Raw genomic sequence first — 25,540 nt, forward strand, 5'->3', positions numbered from 1 at the left:
TGTAGCTGGAAGTTTGAAGGTTGGACCTTAATGATAAAAGAGCTGTTGACATCATCATGCAGTGTGGTATTACTATTGACCAGAACACCCTCTGGTCTGATTACCCAACGCCAAAGAAGGAAAGCAGAAGGGAACCAGCATTATCTGAGTATATATTATGTGTGAGGCACTGGGTTTAGCAATTTCTCCTGAATTACTTAATCTGTGAAGCAGATATTATCACCAGTTCCTCAGAATCACTGACACTTGAACTTTGTTCATTCAAGCATTAGTTATATTCTGAGTATAAAAAGAGAAAAATACCCTGTTGTGGTAGTTAGTATATAGTTTTATTACTTCTTTTTACCCTTATCTTTATGTAGCCTTTTGCCTCCTCTTGGTACCTCCAATTTGAGAAATGAAGTGTGCTCTAAAATATAAAGGTTCATATAAATATAAACCATTTTTAGGTAATTCTCTTTCCCTTATGTATCCAAAAAGACTGCATTTAAATTTTTAAAAGTTTCCTATGAAAAGACTATTTAGGCTATCATCTTGCTTTTGTGTGAATTGTGTCTCACTCATAACTCAGTGAATTTTTATCTATGTGTAATAATAGTAATTTAACTCTGCAAACACCAAATACTTTACTTGTTGTTTATTTATTTATTTTTTGTGTGCAATGGAAAATGAAGCTTGTATCCATATGACTTTTATATAAAATAATCATTTTCATATGCTTCGTGTTGGGTTTTTTGAAAGACAAACTTTAGAAAATGTGAGGGCTTTCAAATCTCCACATGTGACGCTGCCAGACACATCACAATAGGCTGCTGTTTCAGTGCAACACGTAAACCATTGAATATGCACACTGAAATGATACCGTGCTTCCCAACTGGCTTGACTGAGAATATCCAGGAAGTGGAGCTCACCATAGATTTATTTGGTTCTACTACTATTATAGGCATTTTCAAATACTCTGGTCTAGAGTCAGGATGAAATAAGTTATGGTCAACCTTACTCTGCTGTCGTGTTTCTAATGTTCTGTGCCAAGCAATTAGCAGTATAACCAATATATAATTCAAAAGAGTTCCTAGGAGAAGGACATTTAAGTTAGGTATTCTTTCTACTTGTAGACTTGTGCTATGCTCTACAGCATTCTCCTCCATCCTTTATGAATGTTGGAATGCGATTTTAATATCTGAGCTTCTGTAATGATAATATTCATAATTTTAATAGCGTTTCACTTGGGGGAACAAAGCTGTTGGGAATTCAGTATTGTTTTAAAGAAAATTTATGTTTTATCAATTATAACAACTATCTTCTTATGTTTTAAAAAGGTACATTTGTGTGCAGAACAATAGTTATTTAGTTTATAGAGTAATACTTGATGCAGACACGATTTTGAGATTCAGTCATGTGCCCCTTGGCTTTACAAAATTCAGATAATTTCAACTTATTGGAGTAGTGTCAGACAGGCTCAAGTAATTTACCAAAAATTAGACCTCAAATAAGGTGCTTAACTATTCTGAGCCTCCCTTTATTCATCTTCAAATATTTAAAAGTAGGAAGTCACGGATACTCATTAAGATAAAGTCACTTTGCTGTAAACCTGAAACTAACACAACATTGTAAATCAACTGTAAAAAAAAAAAGATAAAATACATAGACTGACATCTATTATAAAATTCATTTTTATTTACCCTTACCAGTAATGGAATATATTCTGAAATTTACTGGTGTATCATGTGAATGAAACTTATTTTTCAGACAAAGAAAATGCATTGCATCTCACATAATGTAAAAACTCATACCTTGTTGTTGTTGAATTGGACTAGAAACAACTCCTGACAAAAGAAAATGGAAGTTTGACCAAACTTGATCAGTTTCTTCTCACTAACTTATGGTCAGAGAGTTTCTTTTGTCATTTTAAAAATCCATATATTACTTACAATTGTATTTCTGCAGTTACCATAAAGTATCATGCTTTCCATTTTATGACTCCCGAGAGTATCTTGCTAGTTATTCTTTAAGGTCCTTATTACTTTGTCCTCAAATAAATCACATGGTCTCTAAAAGGAGGTAACAAGTAAAACTTTCAGAAGCTCTTTTGATAGTTTTATAATAGCACTTTAAAAATCAACTGCATTTAATATGAAATATTGATTTCCCTCCACCCATAATTTCTTAAACTTCAGTAGAAAAATTTATTTGTTTGCCATTCTAATCCCAAAATGATAACAAGTGTGTGATGGGTTCACCTTTGGAAGACTAAAAACAGGTAAACCTCAAAAGAATTGTGTACGTAATTGTAGCCAGTTTGAGAAAATCAAAACATTTTTCTTATCTTTTTTTTTTTTTTTAGATAGCATTCAATTTTACCCTAATGCTTAGAACAGTTACCGTATTTTCTTATAAGGTGGAGAAATCACTTTACATAATGTTGAAATACTTTTATTAGATTTAGCGTCTTTTTAATTTTAGGAATTTTCCCTATTGATGCAAGGGATTAACTCTCAAACGTGGACCAACCCTACAACTGTGTAATACCACTAGAAAATAAAAGATGGAGGGTCACCAATCCTTTTTTGCTTCTAAACAAGATATATCAAATGCTGTATGACCAGATTGAGGGGCTTTTACTCCCAAGTCCTGTATAAATGAAGGAAGTCTTCATTGCCCATTCTTTCTTTGTTGGAGGATGAAAGAGTGAGGGTTGTGTGTAAGGCAAACCTAAAAATCAAGTCTTAAGTAGGGAAGCAAGGTTTTAGTTACAGGAACTGGGTGTGGCTTAGAGTGATAAACAGTAGCCTAGCTTTAAAGGTGCAGTGGAGGGGAGAGGTGGGCAAGAGTGAGCAGGTCATAGCAGAATATAGCTTGATGAAGAGTCACATGCCCTTAGATTTCCCCTGCCAAAGGGAAACATGCTCTCAGACTCTTCCTAGCTTTAAAACTGAAAATAGAGGTTAAGTGGTTTCAGGCAAGTATCCACAATATCGGCAGATGAATGGATTGAAAGGGAAGTAAATAGAAAAGCACTCAACTGAGAAGAGGAAGGGAAGTGGATACCTAGCATTTATTACCTATGTGCCTGACTCTCTGCTGGGCACTTTACATCTGGCCTCATACCAATTCTGGGAGGTAGGAGTTTTCATTCCAGTTTTATATCATTTTTTCAGATAAGGAAATTGAGAATCAGAGAATGACATTGCATAGATTTATGTAGCCAGGACTAGGGCATGGATTTAAAGCTGTAGAATAAAAAAGAGTTGTGTTAATAATCAAGGCAGATAAGTCATTTACTATAGGATCTACAGAGAGAGAGATCTGGTGAAGCGCAGCACTTGTCTGGGAAAGTTAGTTGATACTAATACTAGTGGTATTTTAGAATGTGAAATAATTTATTCTCCAGTTGTTTCTAAAGAGATGGATCTCTTTAAAAATGTTGGTTAAGAGGTGCCAATGTTATTTAAATTAAAGCAATATGTTTTAACATTAGAACTCAATAGTTAGTATGAATTCATATTTCCTGTTAGAGAAACAGTGACTCAACTTTGCACTGGAACCAGAAATAGATCAGGTGTTTTTAGACTTTAATGTGCATCAGAATTACCTCTGGTATTTGTTAAAAATAGATTTTTGAAAGACTTGGTCCAGTGGATCAGGAGTGGGGATCCCTGACATCCGAATAATTAACAAGAGCCCACCTGTCTAGTTTACTCCGAAGTTCCCCAGAAGTTAAGATTCATGGATATAAATTATGATATTCATTGTGATATATAGCAGTGTTTAAGAGCTACAGGTATAGGTTTTGATTGTCCCTTCTGCATTTATTTTCACTTACCAGTAGATTAGAACTGTGTTGTCCAGCGCAGTAGCCACCAGTTGTATGTGACTATTTAAATGAAATTAATTAAAATAAAATGAAATAAAATTTGAGTTTCGGGGCTTCCCTGGTGGCGCAGTGCTTGAGAGTCTGCCTGCCGATGCAGGGGACACGGGTTCGTGCCCCGGTCTGGGAAGATCCCACGTGCCGCGGAGCGGCTGGGCCCGTGAGCCATGGCCGCTGAGCCTGCGCGTCCGGAGCCTGTGCTCCGCAACGGGAGAGGCCACAACAGTGAGAGGCCCTCGTTCCGCAAAAAAAAAAAAAAAAAATTTGAGTTTTCAAGTGCTCAAAAGCCTCATGTGGCTGATGGGTGCTGTATCAGAGAGAGCACATATAGAACATTTTAATCATTATTGCAGAAAATTCTCTTGGACAGCACTGGATTAGAATGTAAGAATAATGAAATGTGGCCCCATTATGGTTTTTATGGTATTGGGAATTATTTTTGAAAGTTAGCCTTATTAAAATATCAATTTCTTGGACTTCCCTGGTGGCTCAGTGACTTCAGAATCCGCCTGCCACTGCAGGGGACACGGGTTTGATCCCTGGCCCAGGAAGATGCCACATGCCGTGGAGCAGCTAAGCCCGTGCGCCACAAATACTGAGCCTGCATGCCACAACTACTGAAGCCTGCGCGTCTAGAGTGCCTAGAGCCCGCAACAAGAGAAACCACCACAATGAGAAGCCCGTGCACCACAACCAAGAGTAGCCCCCTCTCGCCACAACTAGAGAAAGCCTGCGCACAGCAATGAAGACCCAACGCAGCCAAACAGAGAATAAAAAAAAAAAAAAAATCACTTTCTTTAAGTAGGAACAGATGATTTCTTTACAATAGTAACTTTCATATTAAACAATACTTCTAATTAAATAACAAAGATTACATGCTTTCTTCTTTTGTTCTTTCTCTGAAAAGAATAAACGTGCTTAAAGAAGATAAATTACTTAGATGGTTTCAACTTGTACTTGGAATGGTAATCATCTGAAGACTTTTTTGATGTACATGGGATTTTCCTGCTAAAAAACTTGCCCAAAGAACATTTCTTACTCTGCTCAAAGAAGTAGGAGTGGCCTCAGTATTCTATCACTTTATAAAACAGGTTTAAAGATGATCTGCAAAAAATAAAGCTAAGTGTTCTAAACAACCTTGAGGATTTGTCCTAATATTGCTACATTATATCAGCTTGTGTGTATCATCAAAACAGTTTCTGTATTAAATGTTCATGGAATTTAGCATTAAATTTTAAGTGTAACTATACTAGTTTGATAGCATTTTCCTGAACATATCGAAGATAATTTCTAAATTATCAAGTGAAGTTATCTTAGGAAAATATATAGTATAATTATAGATTATAATCTGAAACATATAATTCTTTTTTTTTTTTTTTTTTGCGGTACGTGGGCCTCTCACTGTTGTGGCCTCTCCCGTTGCGGATCACAGGCTCCGGACGCGCAGGCCCAGCGGCCATGGCTCACAGGCCTAGCCGCTCCACGGCATGTGGGATCTTCCCGGACCGGGGCACGAACCCGTGTCCCCTGCATCGGCAGGCGGACTGTCAACCACTGCGCCACCAGGGAAGCCCTGAAACATATAATTCTTGAAATTAAAAAATCCATGGGAATGGTATGGAAAAAGAAAGCCTTCTCTACACTCTTTTAAAGCATCATCGGTTGAGCTTTAAGTTGGTATTTAAAAAATCTTAGAGTTATGTCATATTTAATGTATGAAAAAAACTGAAATTGACAGTGTTGGTTGTTTCTCATAGTCAAACACAAGTTTCAGATGAAAGCAACCCAAAGCTGGCTTTTTTTTTGTCTCTCAAACCCCAAACCTCAGAGCTGTTGGACTGAGTTGTGTGAATTCTTACTTCACAATGTCACTTGAACTTTTCATTTTTGTTACCTTTGTTGCCTCACACCTGTGTTATGGGGAGGTGATTATCTTATCAGTCCTGGGTCTCCTCCCACTGCTCTTCGTCCTGCTCAGTCCTCCCAGTCCTGTTTTCATCCTGTTATTTTACTTATCAAAATCTTTTAAGGGGCTTCCCTGGTGGTGCAGTGGTTGAGAGTCCGCCTGCCGATGCAGGGGACACGGGTTCGTGCCCCAGTCCGAGAAGATCCCACATGCCGCGGAGCAGCTGGGCCCGTGAGCCATGGCCGCTGAGCCTGCGCGTCCGGAGCCTGTGCTCCGCAACGGGAGAGGCCACGACAGTGAGAGGCCCGCGTACCGCAACAAAACAAAACAAAACAAAACAAAATCTTTTAAGAACTTCTTTGTTACTAAGAGGCTAGAATCCAGAAGCCTCTCTTGAACATTTTTAGATCTTAGAGTTTGGCCCAAGTTGACATTTCAGCTCCTAGTTTCTACTAGTCTTAGACCAAACCCTTCATACAAATGATGCTAGGCTTCTTTTTGATACATTATTCTCTGTTTCTTCCCCTCTATAGTTGTTTCGAATCATCCTTCTCACTCATTTCTGCTTATCACAGGGGTTGTTATGGGTTGAAGTTTGTCCCACAAAAACAGTTGTTGAAGTCTTAACCCTTAGTATCTGTGAATGTGACATTATTTAGAGATGGGGGCTTTGCCGATGAGCAAGTTAAGATGAGGTCATTAGGGTGGGCCTTAATCCAATTTTAAAAGGAGGAAATTTGGGCACAGAAAGAGAGATAGGGAGAAGACCATGTGAAGATGAAGGCGGAGTTTGGGGGTGAGGTGATGTGCAGCAAAAGCCGAGGAACTTCCAGGAAACCGCTAGAAGCTGGGAGAAAAGCATAAAACAGATTCTCCCTCACAGCCTTCAGGAGGAACTAATCCTGCTGGATCTTAATCTTGGACTTCTAGTCTCCAGAACTGTGAGACAAAAAAATTCTGTTGTTTAATCCACCCAGTTTGTTGTACTTTGTTATGGCAACCCTAGAAAATGGATACACTCAACTATTTTGTTTATTAAAAAAAATGTTATTTTTGCCTTACTGTCCCTCTTCAAGAATCTGGTGGGCTTTTCTGTGTATAGATTGTCTCTCTAGAAAAATGCAAATATGTTTATCAACACAAAACTCCAAATAATTTCAGGGGCAAAGAACCTTTGACCAACCCAAATCATATCCAGCTTTCCATGTCCAACCAAAACCTCGTCTTCTCTGAGAAAGCAGTCTCCCCACTTCACTTTTGGTTCTTATTTCTTCTCTGGCTTTTACTGTATATATTTTGTTTTTGGTGCTTCATCACAAACTTCTTGGATTCTGAACTTCCCAACATATATAAGCCCTCCCCAACTTAAAAACACCAGTCTTTCTCAGTCCTGAAGTCCTCCATTGTAAGATTTTGAAGTATAGGATTAGTTCACCAACATTACAAAGTAAGTATATATATGATATGGGGAGATCACATGTTCACAATTCCCAATAAATGCTTGGAAGTTACTGATTTACTAAGTGCTCAGTACCTTCATGCCAGCTAGTGTTGTTCCTTTCTTAATATTAATGTCTGCTAAAATACTTCTCCACACAAAGTAACTTGAATTTCCTGCTTGGGCAAGGGAATAATAATAACAGGTGTTAACTGCGCTCAGCCTGTGCTGAGTGCAGCAGAAGTTTAAAATGTGAAGGCAGAGAAGCAGTGTTGCATGGCAATGCATTGTAAGGACTGCGGGTCCTGGAGCCCGCAGCTTTGAATATGATTCTCAGCTCTCTGTGAATTATTTGGGAGATATTGTGCAAGTTGTTTACTCCTGCGAACTTTTCTTTATTCATCTAAAAAAATAAAGATAATTAACCTTATATTTCTTGTGAAGATTAGAACCTGTCCTAAGACTATGTCACTTTTTATATCTCTGTGCATGCCCAGAGAAATTTGCCTCCATTCTCAAAAATTCATAGACACTTTGAAGCACATCCTGGATGAGCTAAGAACACCTCTTCTTTAGACTCTTCTACAAAAGATTTTATCCTGAACCTCATGTTTAAAAGATTCAGAAGGACCAGGTCTTGGTTCTGGCTACAAGGGATTATTTGTTGTCAGCTTTAATCAAGTATTTTCAATCCGTTGACTCGTTTTCCTTTGTTTGGAAAATGTGAGGATCGACAAATTTATCTGTTCTTATTCCAGCTTTAACATGCTATATTAACCTCATTTTATGGATGAAGAAACTGACCCAGTAACTGAGGATGGAGAGGTAGTCATTTATGAACCTAGGAGAAAAACCCAAGTATTCTGATATGAATTCACTACCTTCCTTCCTCCCAACTACCATGTAGAACCGAAGTATTTTTTCTAGTTTTTCCTACATTAATTTGAGAGTTGAAGAAAAATCTTTGGATTGATGATATTTATTCTTATATAAGATAAATCCTTAAATAATTGGACTGTTTTACAGCATAGATTAGTGGTTAGGTGCCTGAATTCTGGAGCTGACTGCAGGGATGTAAATCTCTGTTCCATCACTTAGTACCTGTGAAATCTTGGACTGGTTACTTATTTTCTGTGCCTCAGTTTGTTTCCTCATCTATGAATTATGAATAATAGTAGTGCCTAACTCAGAACATTTTGAGGATTGTGAGAATTATGAAAATGGAACATAAGTATATTGTAACTATTGTTCTAACATTCCTGACTAACGAGATAATTTTAAAAGTCTTTTTCATGGAAGCAACCTAAGTGTCCATCGACAGATGAATGGATAAAGAAGATGTGGCACATATATACAATGGAATATTACTCAGCCATAAAAAGAAACAAAACTGAGTTATTTGTAGTGAGGTGGATGGACGTAGAGACTGTCATACAGAGTGAAGTAAGGCAGAAAGAGAAAAACAAATACCATATGCTAACATGTATATATGGAATCTAAAAAAAAAAAAAAGGGTTCTGAAGAACCCAGGGGCAGGACAGGAATAAAGGCACAGACGAAGAGAATGGACTAGAGGATACGGGGAGGCGGAAGGGTAAGCTGGGACGAAGTGAGAGAGTGGCATGGACATATATACACTACCAAAATAGATAGCTAGTGGGAAGCAGTTGCATAGCACAGGGAGATCAGCTCGGTGCTTTGTGAGCACCTAGAGGGGTGGGATAGGGAGGGTGGAAGGGAGATGCAAGAGAGAGGAGATACAGGTATATATATATATATATATATATATATATATATGTATAACTGACTCATTTTGTTATACAGCAGAAACTAACACACCATTGTAAAGCAATTATACTCCAATAAAGATGTTAAAGAAAAATAAATGTCTTTTTTTATTGAAGTATTACTAATTTACAATGTTGTGTTAGCTTCAAGTGTACAGCAAAGTGACTCAGTTTTTATATATATATATATATATATATATATATATATATTCTTTTTCAGATTCCTTTCTGCAATAGCTTATTAAAAGGTATTGAGTAAAGTTCCCTGTGCTATACAGTAGGTCCTTGTTGTTTGTTTACCTATTTTTTATATAGTAGTGTGTATAAGTTAATCCCAAACTCTTAAGTTCTCTCTCTTCCTCTATCCCCTTTGGTAACCATAAGTTTGTTTTCTATGTCTGTGAGTCTCTCTCTGTTTCATAAATAAGTTCATTTGTATCTTTTTTTTCTTTAGATTCCTCTTATAAGCAATTTATGTTACTACAAATGCAAGTATTTCATTATTTTTTATGGCTGAGTATTATTCCATTGTCTATATGTACCACATCTTCTTTATCCATTCATCTGTCAATGGACATTTAGGTTGCTTCCATGGTTTGGCTATTGTAAATAGTGCTGCTCTGAATAGTGCTGTAAATAGCGGTGCATGTATCTTTTCAAATTATTTTTCTCTGGCTATATGCCCGGAAGTGGGATTGCAGCATTATGTGGTAACTCTATTTTTAGTTCTTTAAGGACCCTCCATACTGTTCTCTATAGTGACTGCACCAATTTTCATTCCAACAGTGTAGGATGATTCCTTTTTCTCCACACCCTCTCCAGCATTTATTATTTATAGACTTTTTAATGATGGCCATTCTGACTGGTCTGAGGTGATACCTTATGGTAGTTTTGATTTGCATTTCTCTAATAATTAGCAATATTGAGCCTCTTTTCATGTGCCTGTTGGCCATCTGTATGTATTTTTTGGAGGGGTGTCTATTTAGGTCTTCTGCCCATTTTTTGATGGGGTTGTTTGTTTTTTTGATATTAAGTTGTATGAGCTGTTTTGTATATTTTGGAAATTAATGCCTTCTCAGTAACATCATTTGCAAATATTTTCTCCCAGTCTGTAAGTTTTCTTTTCATTTTGTTTATGTTTTCCTTTGCTGTGCAAAAGCTTTTAAGTTTAATTAGGTCCCATTTGTTTATTTTTGTTTTTATTTCCATTATTCTAGGAGACAGATACAAAAATTATGTTTAAACCATTGAGTTTGTGTGGCTAATGGATGAATAAGAATTAAAACTTGAAGATTTCCTGAGACTAGAATTTAAAGTTGTTTTGAGAATTAATAAATGTTTAAATGTAAATTTAATCCTGTAAATTTAATGTATAATCTGTAATGAAAATAGGGGTTTGAGTAGTCATTAGTATTTTGCAGGAAGGTTCTGAACAGTGTGAACCAAATTGAAGGTACAAATAAGCATATTTTTAAAGTGATGTAACTAGGAATATAGCATTAAAGAAAAATCATATACTTAATAGTATATTCATACTTAATTTTCATTTCCATATATTAAAGGATTATAGAGAATTTTAAAGTAACATTTTAGAAAGGCAGTATTATAATCAAAGTACCAGACAACTGTAGGTTACAGATAAAAAAGTTGGAATTTAGCATTTTTTAACAAGGTGTTAAATATTTTTGGAATTATTGAAATTTAAAAAAAAATACCTTTAAAAATGTATTTTTGAAGATATGCATCAACACTTAAACTTTTAAAAACTCATTGGTCCCCAAATTCCATAACTAAGATGGTATATTAAGGAAATAATTTAATACATGAATGAAGGTGTGTACACAATTATGTTAAACTTTAGATTTTGATAATCCTAAAAATTTGGTAATAAACTTCCTATAAGGAAGTTCAGTTAATTGTAGCACATCAATGAGATATATTATTTATACATTTAAAGTTTTATGGTTTTTATACATATAAAACGTAAAAATGTGTTTTTCATGAGTTCCTAGTGAAAGGGCAAAATGTTTACTGTAAGAAAAAATTGATTTTAGGATATATCATGTAAAAATGAATAGAATAATATTGGAAAGAAGGGTATTAAAATAATAGCCTTGTTTTTTTCTGTAAGTGTATGGAATTATAAGTAAGTATTTTATTATTTACTTTACTCCATACTTTCTACATTTTCTGCAATGCATTTTTTATTACTTATTTTAATTTGTATCAGTTTTTGTATATTTTTTATTTATAAAAGTAATATATAAAAGGAAACATAACTTTTTGGCTGTCGATTTTGAGAGGCTTGTTTATACTATAGGTTAATTTTTAACTTGAGTAAAGTTGAGACAACAGCTCAAGTTATGTTGTTATACTTCCTACCCCTGGAACAATATTTGCCATTTTCTTTCCATTTCTTGACTCAGTGATTTCGTAATGCACAAGTATATGAGTAAAATATTCTCTTTGAAGAGGGTATTCTTGCAAGTATACATTAGTCATATATATTTTAGATTTTTTAATACATGATTACACTAAATGTTGTATTAAGGTTCTGCTAATAGTTAAGTGGAGAATAGCTATTATAAATGTAAACTCTGGAGCCAAATTACCTGAGACCATGACTCAGATCTCTCATATATTAGCAGTGTGACCTCAGGTGAAGTACTTAACATTGTTATGCTTCAATTTCTCATCTATAAAATGGGATTAATAAGAACATTGCAGTTTTTGTGTGTGTGTGTGATAATTAAATGAGTTAATGCATTTGAAACACTTAGAAAAGTGTGGAATGCATAGTAAGTACTGTATAACTATTTGCTAGTATTAACATTAGTAGTCATTGAAATATTGTAAAAATGGTATAATTTCAGAACACTCAATAATATGAGAAATATATATCATCATAGCCTCAGCTTCTAGTTCAGTGGTTCTCAAACTTTAGAGTTCATTAAAATCACATTGTGTAAAGTACCATTTAGAAGTCGTCACACCCAAAAGGCATGACTGAATAGGTCAGGGACCACTTATCTACACTTTTAACCTCATCCCAAGTTTTTCTAAAGCAGAAAAATAAAATAAAGAATACTTAGAAATTAGAGAAACCTCTAAAACAAATAAAGATGGATCGCATATTGAGGCTCATTGCTTTCATTTAATGTTTAATATTAAAAAAAAAATTTTTTTAAAGGTTACCTACTGAGTGGGTCGTTACTACTCCAGTTTGGAATGCCTGTACCTGATATTTTGGAAGGCTTTATTTTGATGCGCCTATATTTGTCTCTGAAAACATTAGATGCAATTTTATACATACTTGTAGTAAACAAAATACTTATTTCAAAAGAAAAGTACCCTTACTTTTTCAAAAGACCATATTATATAAATAATATATAATATAATACATTATATAAATATAGTTACAAATAAATACAGTTCTAAAATGAATAAAACAAAAAATCAGCCAAGTAAACAAACAAAAACAACTTTCATCCCTCTCCATCTCAGTTCTTGTTTCAGTGCTAGCAGAAAGCTAGAGAAATACCTATTATATTGAAATATTTTACTAGTTATTAACAGGCTGAGTAGGAAAAATGTAAATATATTTTGATAATGTAATTGGGTCTTAATTATTATTAATAGAACGTCTCAGAATTTCTCAAAAATAGTCAAATGTGAAGAGAAAATTTATTTAAGATTAAAAAGAAAAAAAGACTTTCCCTGAGTGACATAGACTAGGAATTACCTTGTAATGTATCGAAGATAAGTAAAATAATTAGGTCTATTTGTTTCCTAAAGAGAAGAGGCGATTGATACCTGTTAATAGGTTTAAATCCATATCCGGTCTTTGAACTCCTAGTGAGGGCACAGGGCAGGACCAAGCAGCTCTGCGCCTCAGGGTTTGTGGCCTCTTTTCATTTAAATCTCATACAGACTTTCAACCTTTCCAGGAAGGCTTATTTTTGGTTGAAGACATTGGCTTCTGCTCATTCTATCTTGCATGGAGTACATTTGCTTCCACTAATTCTAACTATGTTTCACACAGCTTTGCATATACAACTCTTTCATTTGTTCAGTGATTGCTTTTGTGTATTCGCAAAAAAAGGGTAATATTGGCTAAAAGGTATATAAGTGCATATGCATCGTTCAAGTGCACACAGTGTTAGCTGTGTATCGTTCACATTGACTTTGCAGTTTTAGTAACAGAGAGAGAGAGAGAGAGAGAGAGAGAGAGAGAGAAAGACAGGTACTACTGTTTTTGTTTGTTTCTTTGTTTGCACTCTTGTATTACCTGCATCTAGCAAAGACCTGGTGTAGTGTGAGTACTTAGTACATATTTGTTGAGTGAATAAATGAATGCTAAAGAGTTAGCAAAAGTTGAATTTTATTTTCTCCATATTTTGCAAAACATTTTGTTGGCTTTCACACTTCTAAAATAAAATATTTTATTATGAAAATAATACCAGAACATCATGGAATACTTAAAAGCTAGAGAAAATTAGAGAGAATTTTCAACAGTCCCTAAGAAATTGACATTAATATTCTTTTTACATCTTTTTTCTTGGTCTCTTTCTCCTTCTGTCTCTCTTTTTCTCAGTCTATCTCTTGTGCTAGAATTGTGCAACTTACACTTGTGTTAATCTTTGTGTTTGTGCTGCACATGATACTGTGTACAGGTTCCAAAGGTGTTAGAATTAATTTTAAAGAAAGCTCCCTACTTCAAATGGACCAGTGTATCTCCAAATCCTTTCAGGGAGGCCATTGCTTCAGGGCTCCTTTCCTGTGGATGTTTGCTTCCCAGAAGCAGAAGTAAAGATTTCCCTTACTTTCTCTTGAACCCGGGGGGTGGGGGTGGGGGGTGGGGGGGGGTGAGGGCGTGGGAGGGGGTGGGAGGGTGGGCACTGACTGTCTTCAAGCATGGATGTGTGTCTATACCATGTTCTAAACTATTTATAAATATGTGTGAGGGCACCCACCCATCATTTTTTTCCCATTATCTGATTATTCATTCAACAAATTCTGTTGAATACCTGCTGAGTGCTAGATGCTATTGTAGGCACTGGAGATGTAGAAGTATTTCAGTTATTTTTTATTTAGTAACTAAGCAGAAGTATTTCAATATTATAAATGCTTTCTAATCAAAACTGATTTTATGGCGCTTTCCCCTCAAAATTAATTAAACCACCATCAAAATAATGATTAAAAGTATTATATTTCCTTTTTAAAGTTACATTAGCATACAAAATGATAAATTCATATAGACATCATATTATTGCAATTAAAAAATAAAAAACCCTCAGGAAAAAGTGACAACAGACCTCCATTCCACAAGAAAAAAAAATTCCAAACATACCTGCAAAAGAAGGAGAGAGAGAGAGAGAAAGAGAGAGAGAGAGCGTTACAAATCTCAAGTCAGAGTGCAAAAAAGAAAAAAATCCTCAGAAGAATTTTTTGGAATTTTATCATTTTGCATCAAAATTTACATATGGTAATAATTTATGTACATGGATTTTTCTCTGTTAGATCAACTACACAGAACTTTGTTGTGGATTGATGAAGTATTTACTTATCTCTTTAGAAAATAAAGATTACAGAGTCGATTTTAAGTTAACATATAGAATAGCTTTTAAATCCCCATATCTCATATATCAAAGGATTAGAATCTGCGTCTCAGCATTTTTTTATTAGGGTGCCTTTTAGAATCTGTAAGAACTAAATTTGAGATATAATGAGAGAGAAACGGGGAAGTTATGGAGAGGTGAAGATGAAAGTTTGCTAATTGTAAAAGAGTTTGTTTAGAAATTCTTGTTCATGTCAGAAGTATTGACTGTGTTTTAAAATGAGTGAAGTTGACTGCATTCCTATAGAGATTTCTCAGTAATCTTTTAAAAGTTGTTTTAAGTGTTTTGTTTTCCAAAAGAGTAATTGTCTTTAGACCATTAATTTTAGAATTGCAATTCCATACTCTATCTTGCAGACATTAATAACTTAACCTAGATTCAGGAGTTCTCTAAATATGGCTCAAGCATGACTAATTCAAGAAATAAAGTTGAAAGTTTTATTTTAATACTTTAATCGATTAAAGGTTCTTGACTAAGTAAATTATATCTATACAGATTCTATGAAAATCTAATGTAACTCTTTAGGGAAAGAATTGATAAATATTACTTTACATAATCATTTTTTAAAAACTTCTGTACAGTTAAGGAATTATATTTTATCCATATTTGTTCTTATGTACTTTTAATTTATGATTTAAAAACATATTTTTAAACACAAAAATAAGATTATTTTCAGAATAAAGGTTTTCCCCTAGAAATTTGAATTCAGGACAGAGGAAGATTAGTAAGCCAGGTTTATTTTATACAGTTATAAGAGTGTTTTTATGTTGCTATTTCAATAAGGAAAGTCTTGTCATGTTTTGTGTACTGAAGTAGTTAGCTAAAATTTATAACCATTTGCTGTTTCTATATTATATCCAAAGAAATGAAGTATAAATTAACATTGATTGGAATGCCACATAATTTGTTCTAATATGTGGAAAATCCAATATTAGAATGAACTATATTTCTATAACAATAAAAAATATTCACAGGACCACCCATATACTGTTTTCATAGTTCAAAATATTGTCCAAAACGCTTTGTCTATAAAAAACAGTCCTAAAAGCTGAAACAAGCGATTCTATGTTCAGACCTAAATATCTTGGTTCATCAGTATGAGCATTAATAAATAAAGAATTATTTGTGAATTTTGATAGTCTTAGTATATCTACAGAGAGTTGACTTGAAATGTTATGCTACACAATTACCAACTTTATCTATATTCTCGCTACCCATAGGATTTTTTATCTTTGTAATGAAAAGGAAAAGAAGAACAATATGACTGTTCACTCAGTTTATTGAACATCTTTATGATCATTACCTTGAACTCTTTATTGGGTAGATTGCTTATCTCCACTTTCCTTAGGTCTTCCGGGATTCTGTCTTGTTCCTTCATTTGGCACATATTCCTCTGCCTCCTTATTTTGCCTAATTCTCTGTGTTTATATTTATGTAGTTAGGTAGGTTGGTTACGTTTCCCAGTCTCGGAGAAGTGTCCTTACATAGGAGACATCCTATGGGGCCCAGCAGCATGCTCCCCTCTGTTCACCAGAGCTGTATGCTCTTGGGGTGTCCCCTGTGTGGGCTACCTGGGCCCCTCTGTTGTGGCAGGGCTAACTACTCTGGGTGCGCTGGTAGGCGGGGTGGGCTTGTGGTCTGGTTGACTGCTAAGCCCTGCTTTGTGTGGTGACTGGTGCTGGGCTGCCCCGCCCCCGGTGGCCGGGTAAGCCTTTAGCGCTATTAGGCCAGAGGGAGGACTCCAAAATGGTGCTTGCCTACACCAGTGTCTTCATGGTATAACGAGCTCCCCAAGATGGCTACTGCCAGCATTTATGTCCTCAGGGGAGTCCCAGTTGCCTTCTGCCTCTCTGGGAGGCTTTTCTAAGATCAGCAAGTGGATCTGACCCAGGTTCCTTTCAGATTATTGCCTCTGGGCTGGGACTCAGAGGGTGTGAATTTTTTGCATGCCCTTTCACAGAGAAGTCTGTTTTCTATAGCCCTCTGACTCTCCCGTATCTAAACCCCTTTGGCCTTCAAAACCAAGTGTTCTGCGAGCTCTTCTTCCAGGCAGGGCCCCTGGGTTAGAGAGCCCAATGGTGGCCTAAACGTCTCGCTTTTTGGAGAAAACCTCAGCAGTTGTGATTCTCCTCCTGTTTGTGGGTCATCTCCCTGGGGGTGTGGGTCTTGACTGTACTATGTCTCTGCACATCTTATCTGTCTCATTTTGGTTCCTTCTTTATAACTTTAGTTATAGAAGATCTTTTCCGCTAGTTTTCAGGTCACTCTCATAGATAGTTGCCCTGTAAAGGGTTGCAATTTTGGTGTGTTCATGGAAGGAGATGATCTCAGGGTCTTTCTACTTCACCATCTTGGCCCTCTCAACCCGAATCTGTATTATTTTAAAAGCATTACTGTGTCTTTTAAAGTTTTGAAAGTAATATATTTAATCAATATATCTATATGGAATATTTTTCACACGGAACAGAGATGCTTCATTATAGATGATCTTAGCGTCAACATCTGATAATTCTTAGTAAAACAATCAGTTGGCTGTGCTAAGTGCTCTAGTTTTATTTTACTTTTTTATCCTCTTGAAAACTGTTTTGCTGGAATTGTGCCAGATCTTGCCAAGAACTGTGTAAATGAGAAATTATTTTGGTTTGACTTCTCAACTAAAACTAGAGACTGGCTTAGTCTGCAACTGTTCTTACAGATTTAGGAAAAATGTAATTGATTTCTTTATAAATTAACAAGAGTCCTAATGTAATCCCAGAAGAAGAGAATCATAGAATCAAACAATGGTCTTTATTCCAATTTCCAAAATACTACTTAATGGTTCTAACCCATGAGTTAATGCAATATTATTTTGTGCTTCAGGGATTATGCTATCCTCTAAAGTATAGGTATTATTTTTATAGTCATTTACAGAGGAAGAAACTTTCAGAGAGGTGAAGCAATTTATCCAAGTTCACACAGCTAACAAGTAGCAGAGCCTAGATTTAAACCCATTCAAACTCAATCCATTCTTTAGATTTAATAAAATTTCCCCACAAATAATGTGTTAGTTAATGCTTTCTTGCCAATGCAGTTCCTTCTTCTGGAATCTAGTTTCTCCTCCTCCTACCTCTCCTTGTATGGCTCTTATTTTTCAATATTATCCTTATTAATATTTCTGTCTCTTTTGTTGAACTTCTGGCTGTTAAGGTTAGGAATTTTATTTCATTTTTCTTTGCGTTGCCAATGTTTAGCACAAGTCTTAATGCAATGTAGGCATGATATATAGGTAAACTAATGGGTAAGAGAGTGAGAGAATTTGGACTTTAAGATATGCAAACATTTTGTTTGGCATTTTATTGAAAATAAAATTCTCTTATTTGCATGTTAATTGGAAATTTTACTAAAGGGCAGATAGGAAGCATGAACTCAACTGAACAACTCAACCCTCCAGTCCCTTTAGTTATAGTTTATAGTGAAATCCTGGCTGATTTGAGTCAGCTGAGGCATTTCTTGCAGTTAATGCCATAGTAGCTTCTGCAATATTTGTATTCCATGATCATATTATTAAAAATAGGGGGAAGGGCAAGCAATATTGTTTCAAAAATTTAACTTATGAGACTGTCAGTCTTTCTCACATCTCTGGGGACACCACCATATTATATTAGATTCTGTAGAAATATTACAAAAATCCCAGGGATTCATTCCTAGAATTTCATTTTGGTCTGTTTTAGTAATCATTTAAGATCATAACAGACAGTACCAGTGGCACTCAGTTAATTATTGGGATTATTCTAAATTTTGACTAGAAAATAATCCCTCTCCCCAATTTGTTAGGTGGGATTATAATCAAGGGGAATTAGGAAGGAACAAAGTACCTAAGGAAAATGGCATGATCCATTAATCATATAATTATTTTAATGCATCTTGTATTCCTTTACTCTATATAAATTTCAGGTGAAATTACCAAGTTTTTCTGTAGAGTGTGCTCTGTTTTTATAGTTACAGTAAGCATGAGTATTTGGGAAATGTGTATAACTCAGTAGAGGATATTTAAGTCTACTCTCTGCACAATGAGTAATTAATGGGTGCTGTCTTCTTATTTTTAACAAATATCTCCTTGTAGGATGAAATTCTGACAGGAAAATTACAGGATTGGAGCCCATTATAGGATTTATGTTAATAATTGGAGGCCTTTTGCTCCTTAAGATGTAAATGGAGCTTAAATAAAAAAGGTTAAGAGGCAAGGCTCTTTTAAGAATGTAAGTATTCTTTTACAAATATAGGTATGTTGTCAAGGCAAATGTATATTCTCCACACCCCCCTTTGGGCAAATGTCACCAAATTGTCTCTTAATATTCATTGTGCATATGTCAACTACTCACTGAACTTGTTTCTCTTGTGCTTTTAGGCATTCTTGTGCTGCAGATGTTTTAATATGATACATGATACGAATGGATATTTTAATCATTTAGGTTTTCCATTTTACCTACCACGGGATAGGAAAAAGAAATTTGGATCAAAACAAAACCTTGTTAATAAAATAAATACTGCTTTGCTCAATCTGCTAAGAAGAAACAGACTTGAAAACCTAAACAAACAAAACCCTGAGACACATATTACTGCTATACTAGAAAAGAAGATTACATTTGAAAAAAGAATAAAATTATATATTTGTATGTTTGCATACCTCAGCAGAATATTAACAAATCAGTCTCTTAAACGGTTACTTGCTTATGTTTCTGTAAATGCAACGTCTTAAAGGGGGGAACAGTTTACATCCAACTAGGAGTTTGGTTTCCTCATAATAAATCTCATGTGACTTTGATATATTTCCTTGAAATACTTAGCACTTACGTGTGTATCTTTTTCCAGCTGTGGTTGTGTAAATATTTAGATATTTCAGTCACTTGTGTTTATATTTTATCTTCCAACCGGGCAGTTGTTGAAGGAATCCTGCCCTGCCCTTTTCCCTGATGCTGGCCTTTCCTGAAGTCAATTGCGTTTATATTCCCAAGGTCCTACCAGGATTCTTGCCTTGCCTTGTCAGGATTCAGCTGACGTTATCATCCTAGTTCCTTGTTAAAGCCTCACTCCATCAGCCCCTTTCCTTTTACCCTCTCTTCTTTGTAACTTTTTAGTTTCTTATGCAGAATATAGTTGAAACCTTGAATTTGGTTTTGCCAAGTGTGATATAAACCTTTTATCTTATATAAAAAATACCCAAATTAGCATAACTAAAATGGTGGTTATTGGGTGATTTATAGGAACTCAGAATTTATGATTGAAGAAAGGAGGCGTTTTATGAATAGCGAGTCAAGAATATTATATAAAGAGAGGTGTTGTGACAGAGTGGAGATGGACACAACCTCTAAGATTTATATATGTTCTTCCTTAATTATTCTTGGTGTAACTCCCTCAAGGTCCTCCTTTGAGAAAGTGAATCACAGTTATTGATAGAAGTTGGGTGACGTTTTTCCCTCAAAGCATGCTGGTGGAAATAAAAATGGGGATCAGTGATATTTAATTTTAATTGTGCAAACTGTGTAGAAACTGAGGTTCTCAAATATTAAATAAAACCTGATAAAATAGGAGAGCTACTCAGAAATGCAAGCTCATATTTAGATAAGCTCACAAGGAATGCTTTATGTTCTCATTTGTTCATCATGAAAGTCTTTACTGAGTTAAGTGACTATGAAACCATATGATTTACAGTTAGATATTCTCTGGTTGCATGGGAAAAGAACATTAGATGTTATCAGGTTTGACTGCTTCTTACTGTTTTCATTATCTACATTTTAAATGAAAGTAATCAAAATTAACAACTTCCAGTGTTGGAAACAAGAATGGATTTTAACTAATTAATCCTAGCAATATTTATGGAATAGTGGGAAAGAGCAAGGATTTTGAATTTGACTAGGATTGGATCCCAGCACTGCCACCTTCCAGCCAAGCACCAGTGCTTAGTTCCCCCATATGGATACCAGATAACAGCACCCACCTCATGAAGATGCTGTTGTGACAAAGGAGATGGTGGATAATTAATATTTGTTTTCTTTTCCATTCCTTTTCTTCCTGTTTAGACATGATAATAAAGAATAATTTATTATAGTTTTTAATAGAAATGATGAGTGCAATTTATAATTGTTATTATTGAGGTTAGCTGATGACTTGTGATAAATATCACTCGGGAATTGGAAAGTTCCTTTCTTGAAGGTTGTACGTTATGAGAAATGTGGCATTTCTATGTTTTTTGTTGTGATTTCCAAAAGTTTTGGCTCTACAGCCAAGTAACTCCTTTTTTTTTTTTTTTTTTTTTGCTAACCCTGTTCATTCTCTTCAGATTATTATATGCTAACAGAGTGTATTTTCTTTTAAAGTGTGTTCCTCAGAAGCAAAGTTCAGTGGTATGTCCCATAAAAAGAAAAATATAGAGTTCAGTGGCCAAATAAGTTTAAGAAATTGCTGCATATTATACTTTTCTTCTAGAGCACATAATGTACATTAGCAAGATTAAAAGACCTGAGAACCCAGATCTTTTTTTGAGTAAACAATCTGAGAAAAGAATATTTCACAGAGCATTTTGAAAATTTAGCCTTTAATAGAATAGAGAGCATTTTTATTGCTGAAAGTCTTTTACTGAACGCTGCTGTACAAACATCATGGTGAAAACTTGGGCCTGAGCTCTCCACTCCCAAAAGTCATATTGGCTGTGGTCCAGCTATACGTGGCTGTAGGTTAGGGATGGAGAGAGTCTTGAGCTCCACTGCACTTTTGTGGAGCCTGGGTGATCTCCAGGTTCTTTAATTAGCCGTTACTTCCTCTATACACGCTCCCTAGGCAGTCTTATTCTTTCCCAGTGTTTCAGTCTCCAACTTGATTTTCATATATGGATCCAACTGAGATTTTTTTCCTGAGGTCAAACTTGGATATTTAATAGGCAACTTGCCGTCCTTATTTGGATATTCTGGAAGTATCCCAAACTCTCCACATCTCATGCTGAATAAATCATCTCTGTCCTTCTTCCTCTCACCACATCCCACTCTTTTATTCTTTTTTTTTTTTTTTTTTTTTTTAAATTTATTTATTCATTTATTTATTTTTGGCTGTGTTGGGTCTTCGTTTCTGTGCGAGGGCTTTCTCTAGTTGTGGCAAGCGGGGGCCACTCTTCATCGCGGTGCGCGGGCCTCTCACTGTCGCGGCCTCTCTTGCTGCAGAGCACAGGCTCCATACGCGCAGAGCTCAGTATTTGTAGCTCACGGGCCCAGCTGCTCCGTGGCACGTGGGATCTTCCCAGACCAGGGCTTGAACCCATGTCCCCTGCATTGGCAGGCAGACTCTCAACCACTGCGCCACCAGGGAAGCCCCCACTCTTTTATTCTTGACCTTCATTGGGACTGCCCTTCACCCATTGCTCAGATCAGAAACTCAGAATCTCTCTATCCTCTGCTTCTCTTCCATCTTGTGCATTTTTCATTTCCACCTTCTCCCACATTGCCAGTGAGTAGGTCCTGTTGATACTGTAACTAAATATCTCGAGATTCTTCCTTTTATCTTCCTTTCTGTCTGTCAAGATCCAAGTTCAAGCTTTGAGAATTTATTGTTTAAAGAGTGTAAAAGTGTCCTAACTAATCCCTTCCTAGCTTAGCTGCTGCAGTCTAGTTTCATACTATCAAGAGTGAGCTCTTTAAAACCAAACTTAAGCATGCAGTCCCCTGCTTAAAATATTTGAATGTTCTTGTTGCCTTCTTTTAGGTTCCAGAATTTTGGCTTGATGTACAAAGCCCATCTGACACCTGCCTTATACTGAGGCTGTACTAACCTACCTACAGGTCCCACAGTGTACCATATGCTTTTGTCGCTGTGCCTCTGAGTGAAATCCTTTCCTTTCTTTTCTTCCGGACTCATTTTTCAAGACCTACCTCAAGTTTCATGTGTCGGCATGCCTTTCTTGGGCAGTGTTAAGTGCCCACTCTTTGTATTCTTATAGCAACCTGTACATCCCCATTTCCTATCTGAAATAGACTTACAGAATATAAATAAAATTGGCTTAAATTAAATATATATTACCTCAGCAGTTGATCTTCATTAGCATCCATCTTTCATAATTACAGCCAAAATAAAGGCCAGTAATATATTACAGTGCTTTATTTTCTGAACTATACAGCACTTGTGGTTGAGTAATCTTAAATTCAATTTAAATTTCATTTGCCTTCAGTATAGCCTTTGCTAAAGACCACGAGTTTCCAAGTAATTTTTTCCCCATGTAGCTGGCTTATTTCCTCCTCTTTTAGAGCCTGGTTTCATTTAACGGACTTATAGTGTGCTGTATACCATGCACTGAACTAAAGCTATTTCTCAATATTTCAGATGATAAGTTTTTTGTTTCATGGTAGACATAAGCAAATAATAGATCTTTTAGTTTCATCATTCATTTATCATTTCATTAAGAAATAGTAACTGCAGCAGTTACAAATTAGAGATGTGAATAAACCCCATGCAGAGCTTACAGTCTAGTAGAGGCTAAACAGTACGCCTGTATGGTTACAATTTAAAAATAAAATCTTTTAAAGTCTCTTTGTACAGTGCATGATTATTAAGCTTCAGATCATTCCACTCAAATAGGGTTTTGCCGTTAGCACTTGTTTATTTTTTTTATTTACTCAACACTTATTTGTTGAGTATCAGTAGTGTGTTCAGTACTCTGCCAGGGATAAGGGAAGCAACCATGAGCAAAATCAGACCCACAGATCTTCCAGAGTGGTGGGAAAGACAGACAGTGTTCAAAGCATCAAACAAATAAATTTAAAATATAATTCTGATTATTTTACCGTAGGTAGTTTCATACCCTTGCTAAAAAGAAGCATTTAAGTTTTGTGGTAAAGATCAGGGAAGGTCGAGATTTGAAAGAAGAATGGGTATAAACCAGGGTAAGATCCTTTTGATCCCCGACGCTGTGGCAGGCATAGGCCTGTGGTAGGAAGAAGCTTAATATATTTGTGGAACTAACAGAAGACTGGGGTGAAGAAAGCAGAGAAAGGAGTGGAACAGGAAGCATCCTGAGATCTAGATAGGGGAATGAACACACTGACTCTTGTAGGTTTTGTTAAAGATTTTAAGAGCGATGAGTTTACTTTAAGAGCCACTGAAGTAGGGGAGGACCCAGATTGTATTTGTATTTCAGAGCCATTATTTGGCTGCATTGAAGTGAAGCTATTTAATTGCTTTCCTAAATCCTGGTGGGAATCTATAGTACTTTGATCTGGGATGGTAGCTGGCTGTAGAGAGTGAGATGAGTAGATTGATTTAAGAAACTTGGGGGAGGGTTAGAGGACAGAAAGAGGGGTGTCAAGCGAGACTGGTTTCTACTTTTCATTGTTTATTGAGATCGGAACACTAGATGAGAGCAAGGTTTAAGGTTTGGTTGTTGAAGTTGAGAAATCTCTAAGATTTTTACATATGAAATCTATCCATGGCAACAGTAAGGTAGGAAACTTAATCCCTCTTTTAGAGATTATAATCTCATTGAAAAAAATAAGATACAGACAGAAAATATTTAAATGACACATACACTCAGGCCTTCACTTATTAAGTAATATATAAGGTCGAGAATGTAGGCTCTCACCTAGTATCCTTTTTCATTGAATGTTATATTTAATTATTTAAACTCCATTATTTAACATTTCATCTTTGAAGTCTACTAAAATAGTAACAGAATTATTGGAGACAAATGAACGTAATTTATTAATAAAAACTCTGGGAAAGTAAATATATATATATATATATATATACACACACACACATATATATACACATATATATTTATTATTTAGAAAAATATAAAGAACAGTTCCATCATATATATTTTAACATAAATGTTTATTATTATATAGCATATGTTTTGCTAAAGTGTTGATTGATGTTTCATTAAAAATGAGATTCCAGGAAGCCATGCCATTATTTGTAATAGTCGACAATTCTCTAATACATTCCTCTGCAAAAACAGGCATGTACATGGTACAAACAGACAGGGTGATGGGTTCTGAAAGGATTTGTGGACAAGGGATTTGGAGAGCAGACAGGATTTGTACAGACAAAGTTTTAGCAAGAGCACTTTCTAAGTGGTGGGTCAAAAGGATTCAGGAATTAGAAGGTATAGTCAAGGTGGACACCAGAAGGATTAGTTAGTAAGGAGGTGAGGAAGAGTAGGTCATTATTATGCAGTGTTTAGGTAGTAGTGCTAACGCCTATGCTTTTGAAATAAGACTTTTAATTGTTTTCAAGTGATGAAATGAAGATATTTTGTCAATTCTTATGCAGGCTCCCGTCTTCGTCAGGAAGATTTTCCACCTCGCATTGTTGAACACCCTTCTGACCTAATTGTCTCAAAAGGAGAACCTGCAACTTTGAACTGCAAAGCTGAAGGCCGCCCCACACCCACCATTGAATGGTACAAAGGTGGGGAGAGAGTGGAGACAGACAAAGATGACCCTCGCTCACACCGAATGTTGCTGCCAAGTGGATCTTTATTTTTCTTACGTATAGTGCATGGACGAAAAAGTAGGCCTGATGAAGGGGTCTATGTCTGTGTAGCAAGGAATTACCTCGGAGAGGCTGTGAGTCACAATGCATCGCTGGAGGTAGCCAGTAAGTAAAATGGGCTTTCTGTGTTTGGAGGGATGGCCACATGGGATCATTTCACTTGATCACAGTAATAAAAGTTTAAACCTGTATCACAGACTTTACCTGAGCAAAATCTCTAGATTTGTATATGAATATCATCTACTATTTGTTTGAATTTTCTATATTTCTCATCTTAGCTGGTTATTCAAGCTGAATTGGGATTTACACATAGTTGTTGAACTGTTTTACTTTTTTAAAAAAAGTTTTTAGTTAAAAAAAATTTTATTTTTTATTGGACTAGAGTTGATTTACAGTGTTGTG

At 35.6% G+C, this 25,540-nt stretch overlaps 1 protein-coding gene across 9 annotated transcripts in view; it reads left to right on the forward strand.

The window, feature by feature from the left end:
- ROBO1 (roundabout guidance receptor 1) overlaps positions 1–25,540 on the forward strand; it is a 403,232-nt gene that overhangs the window by 54,165 nt on the left and 323,527 nt on the right. For all 9 annotated transcript variants that reach the window (XM_032630727.1, XM_032630729.1, XM_032630732.1 and 6 more), the window contains exon 2: positions 24,917–25,243. In XM_032630727.1, coding sequence (XP_032486618.1) covers positions 24,917–25,243 — 327 coding nt within the window. The remainder of the gene's footprint in view (positions 1–24,916; positions 25,244–25,540) is intronic.

Source organism: Phocoena sinus, chromosome 4 (genome assembly GCF_008692025.1).
Source record: "Phocoena sinus isolate mPhoSin1 chromosome 4, mPhoSin1.pri, whole genome shotgun sequence".
In the NCBI taxonomy this organism is placed as follows: Eukaryota; Metazoa; Chordata; class Mammalia; order Artiodactyla; family Phocoenidae; genus Phocoena; species Phocoena sinus.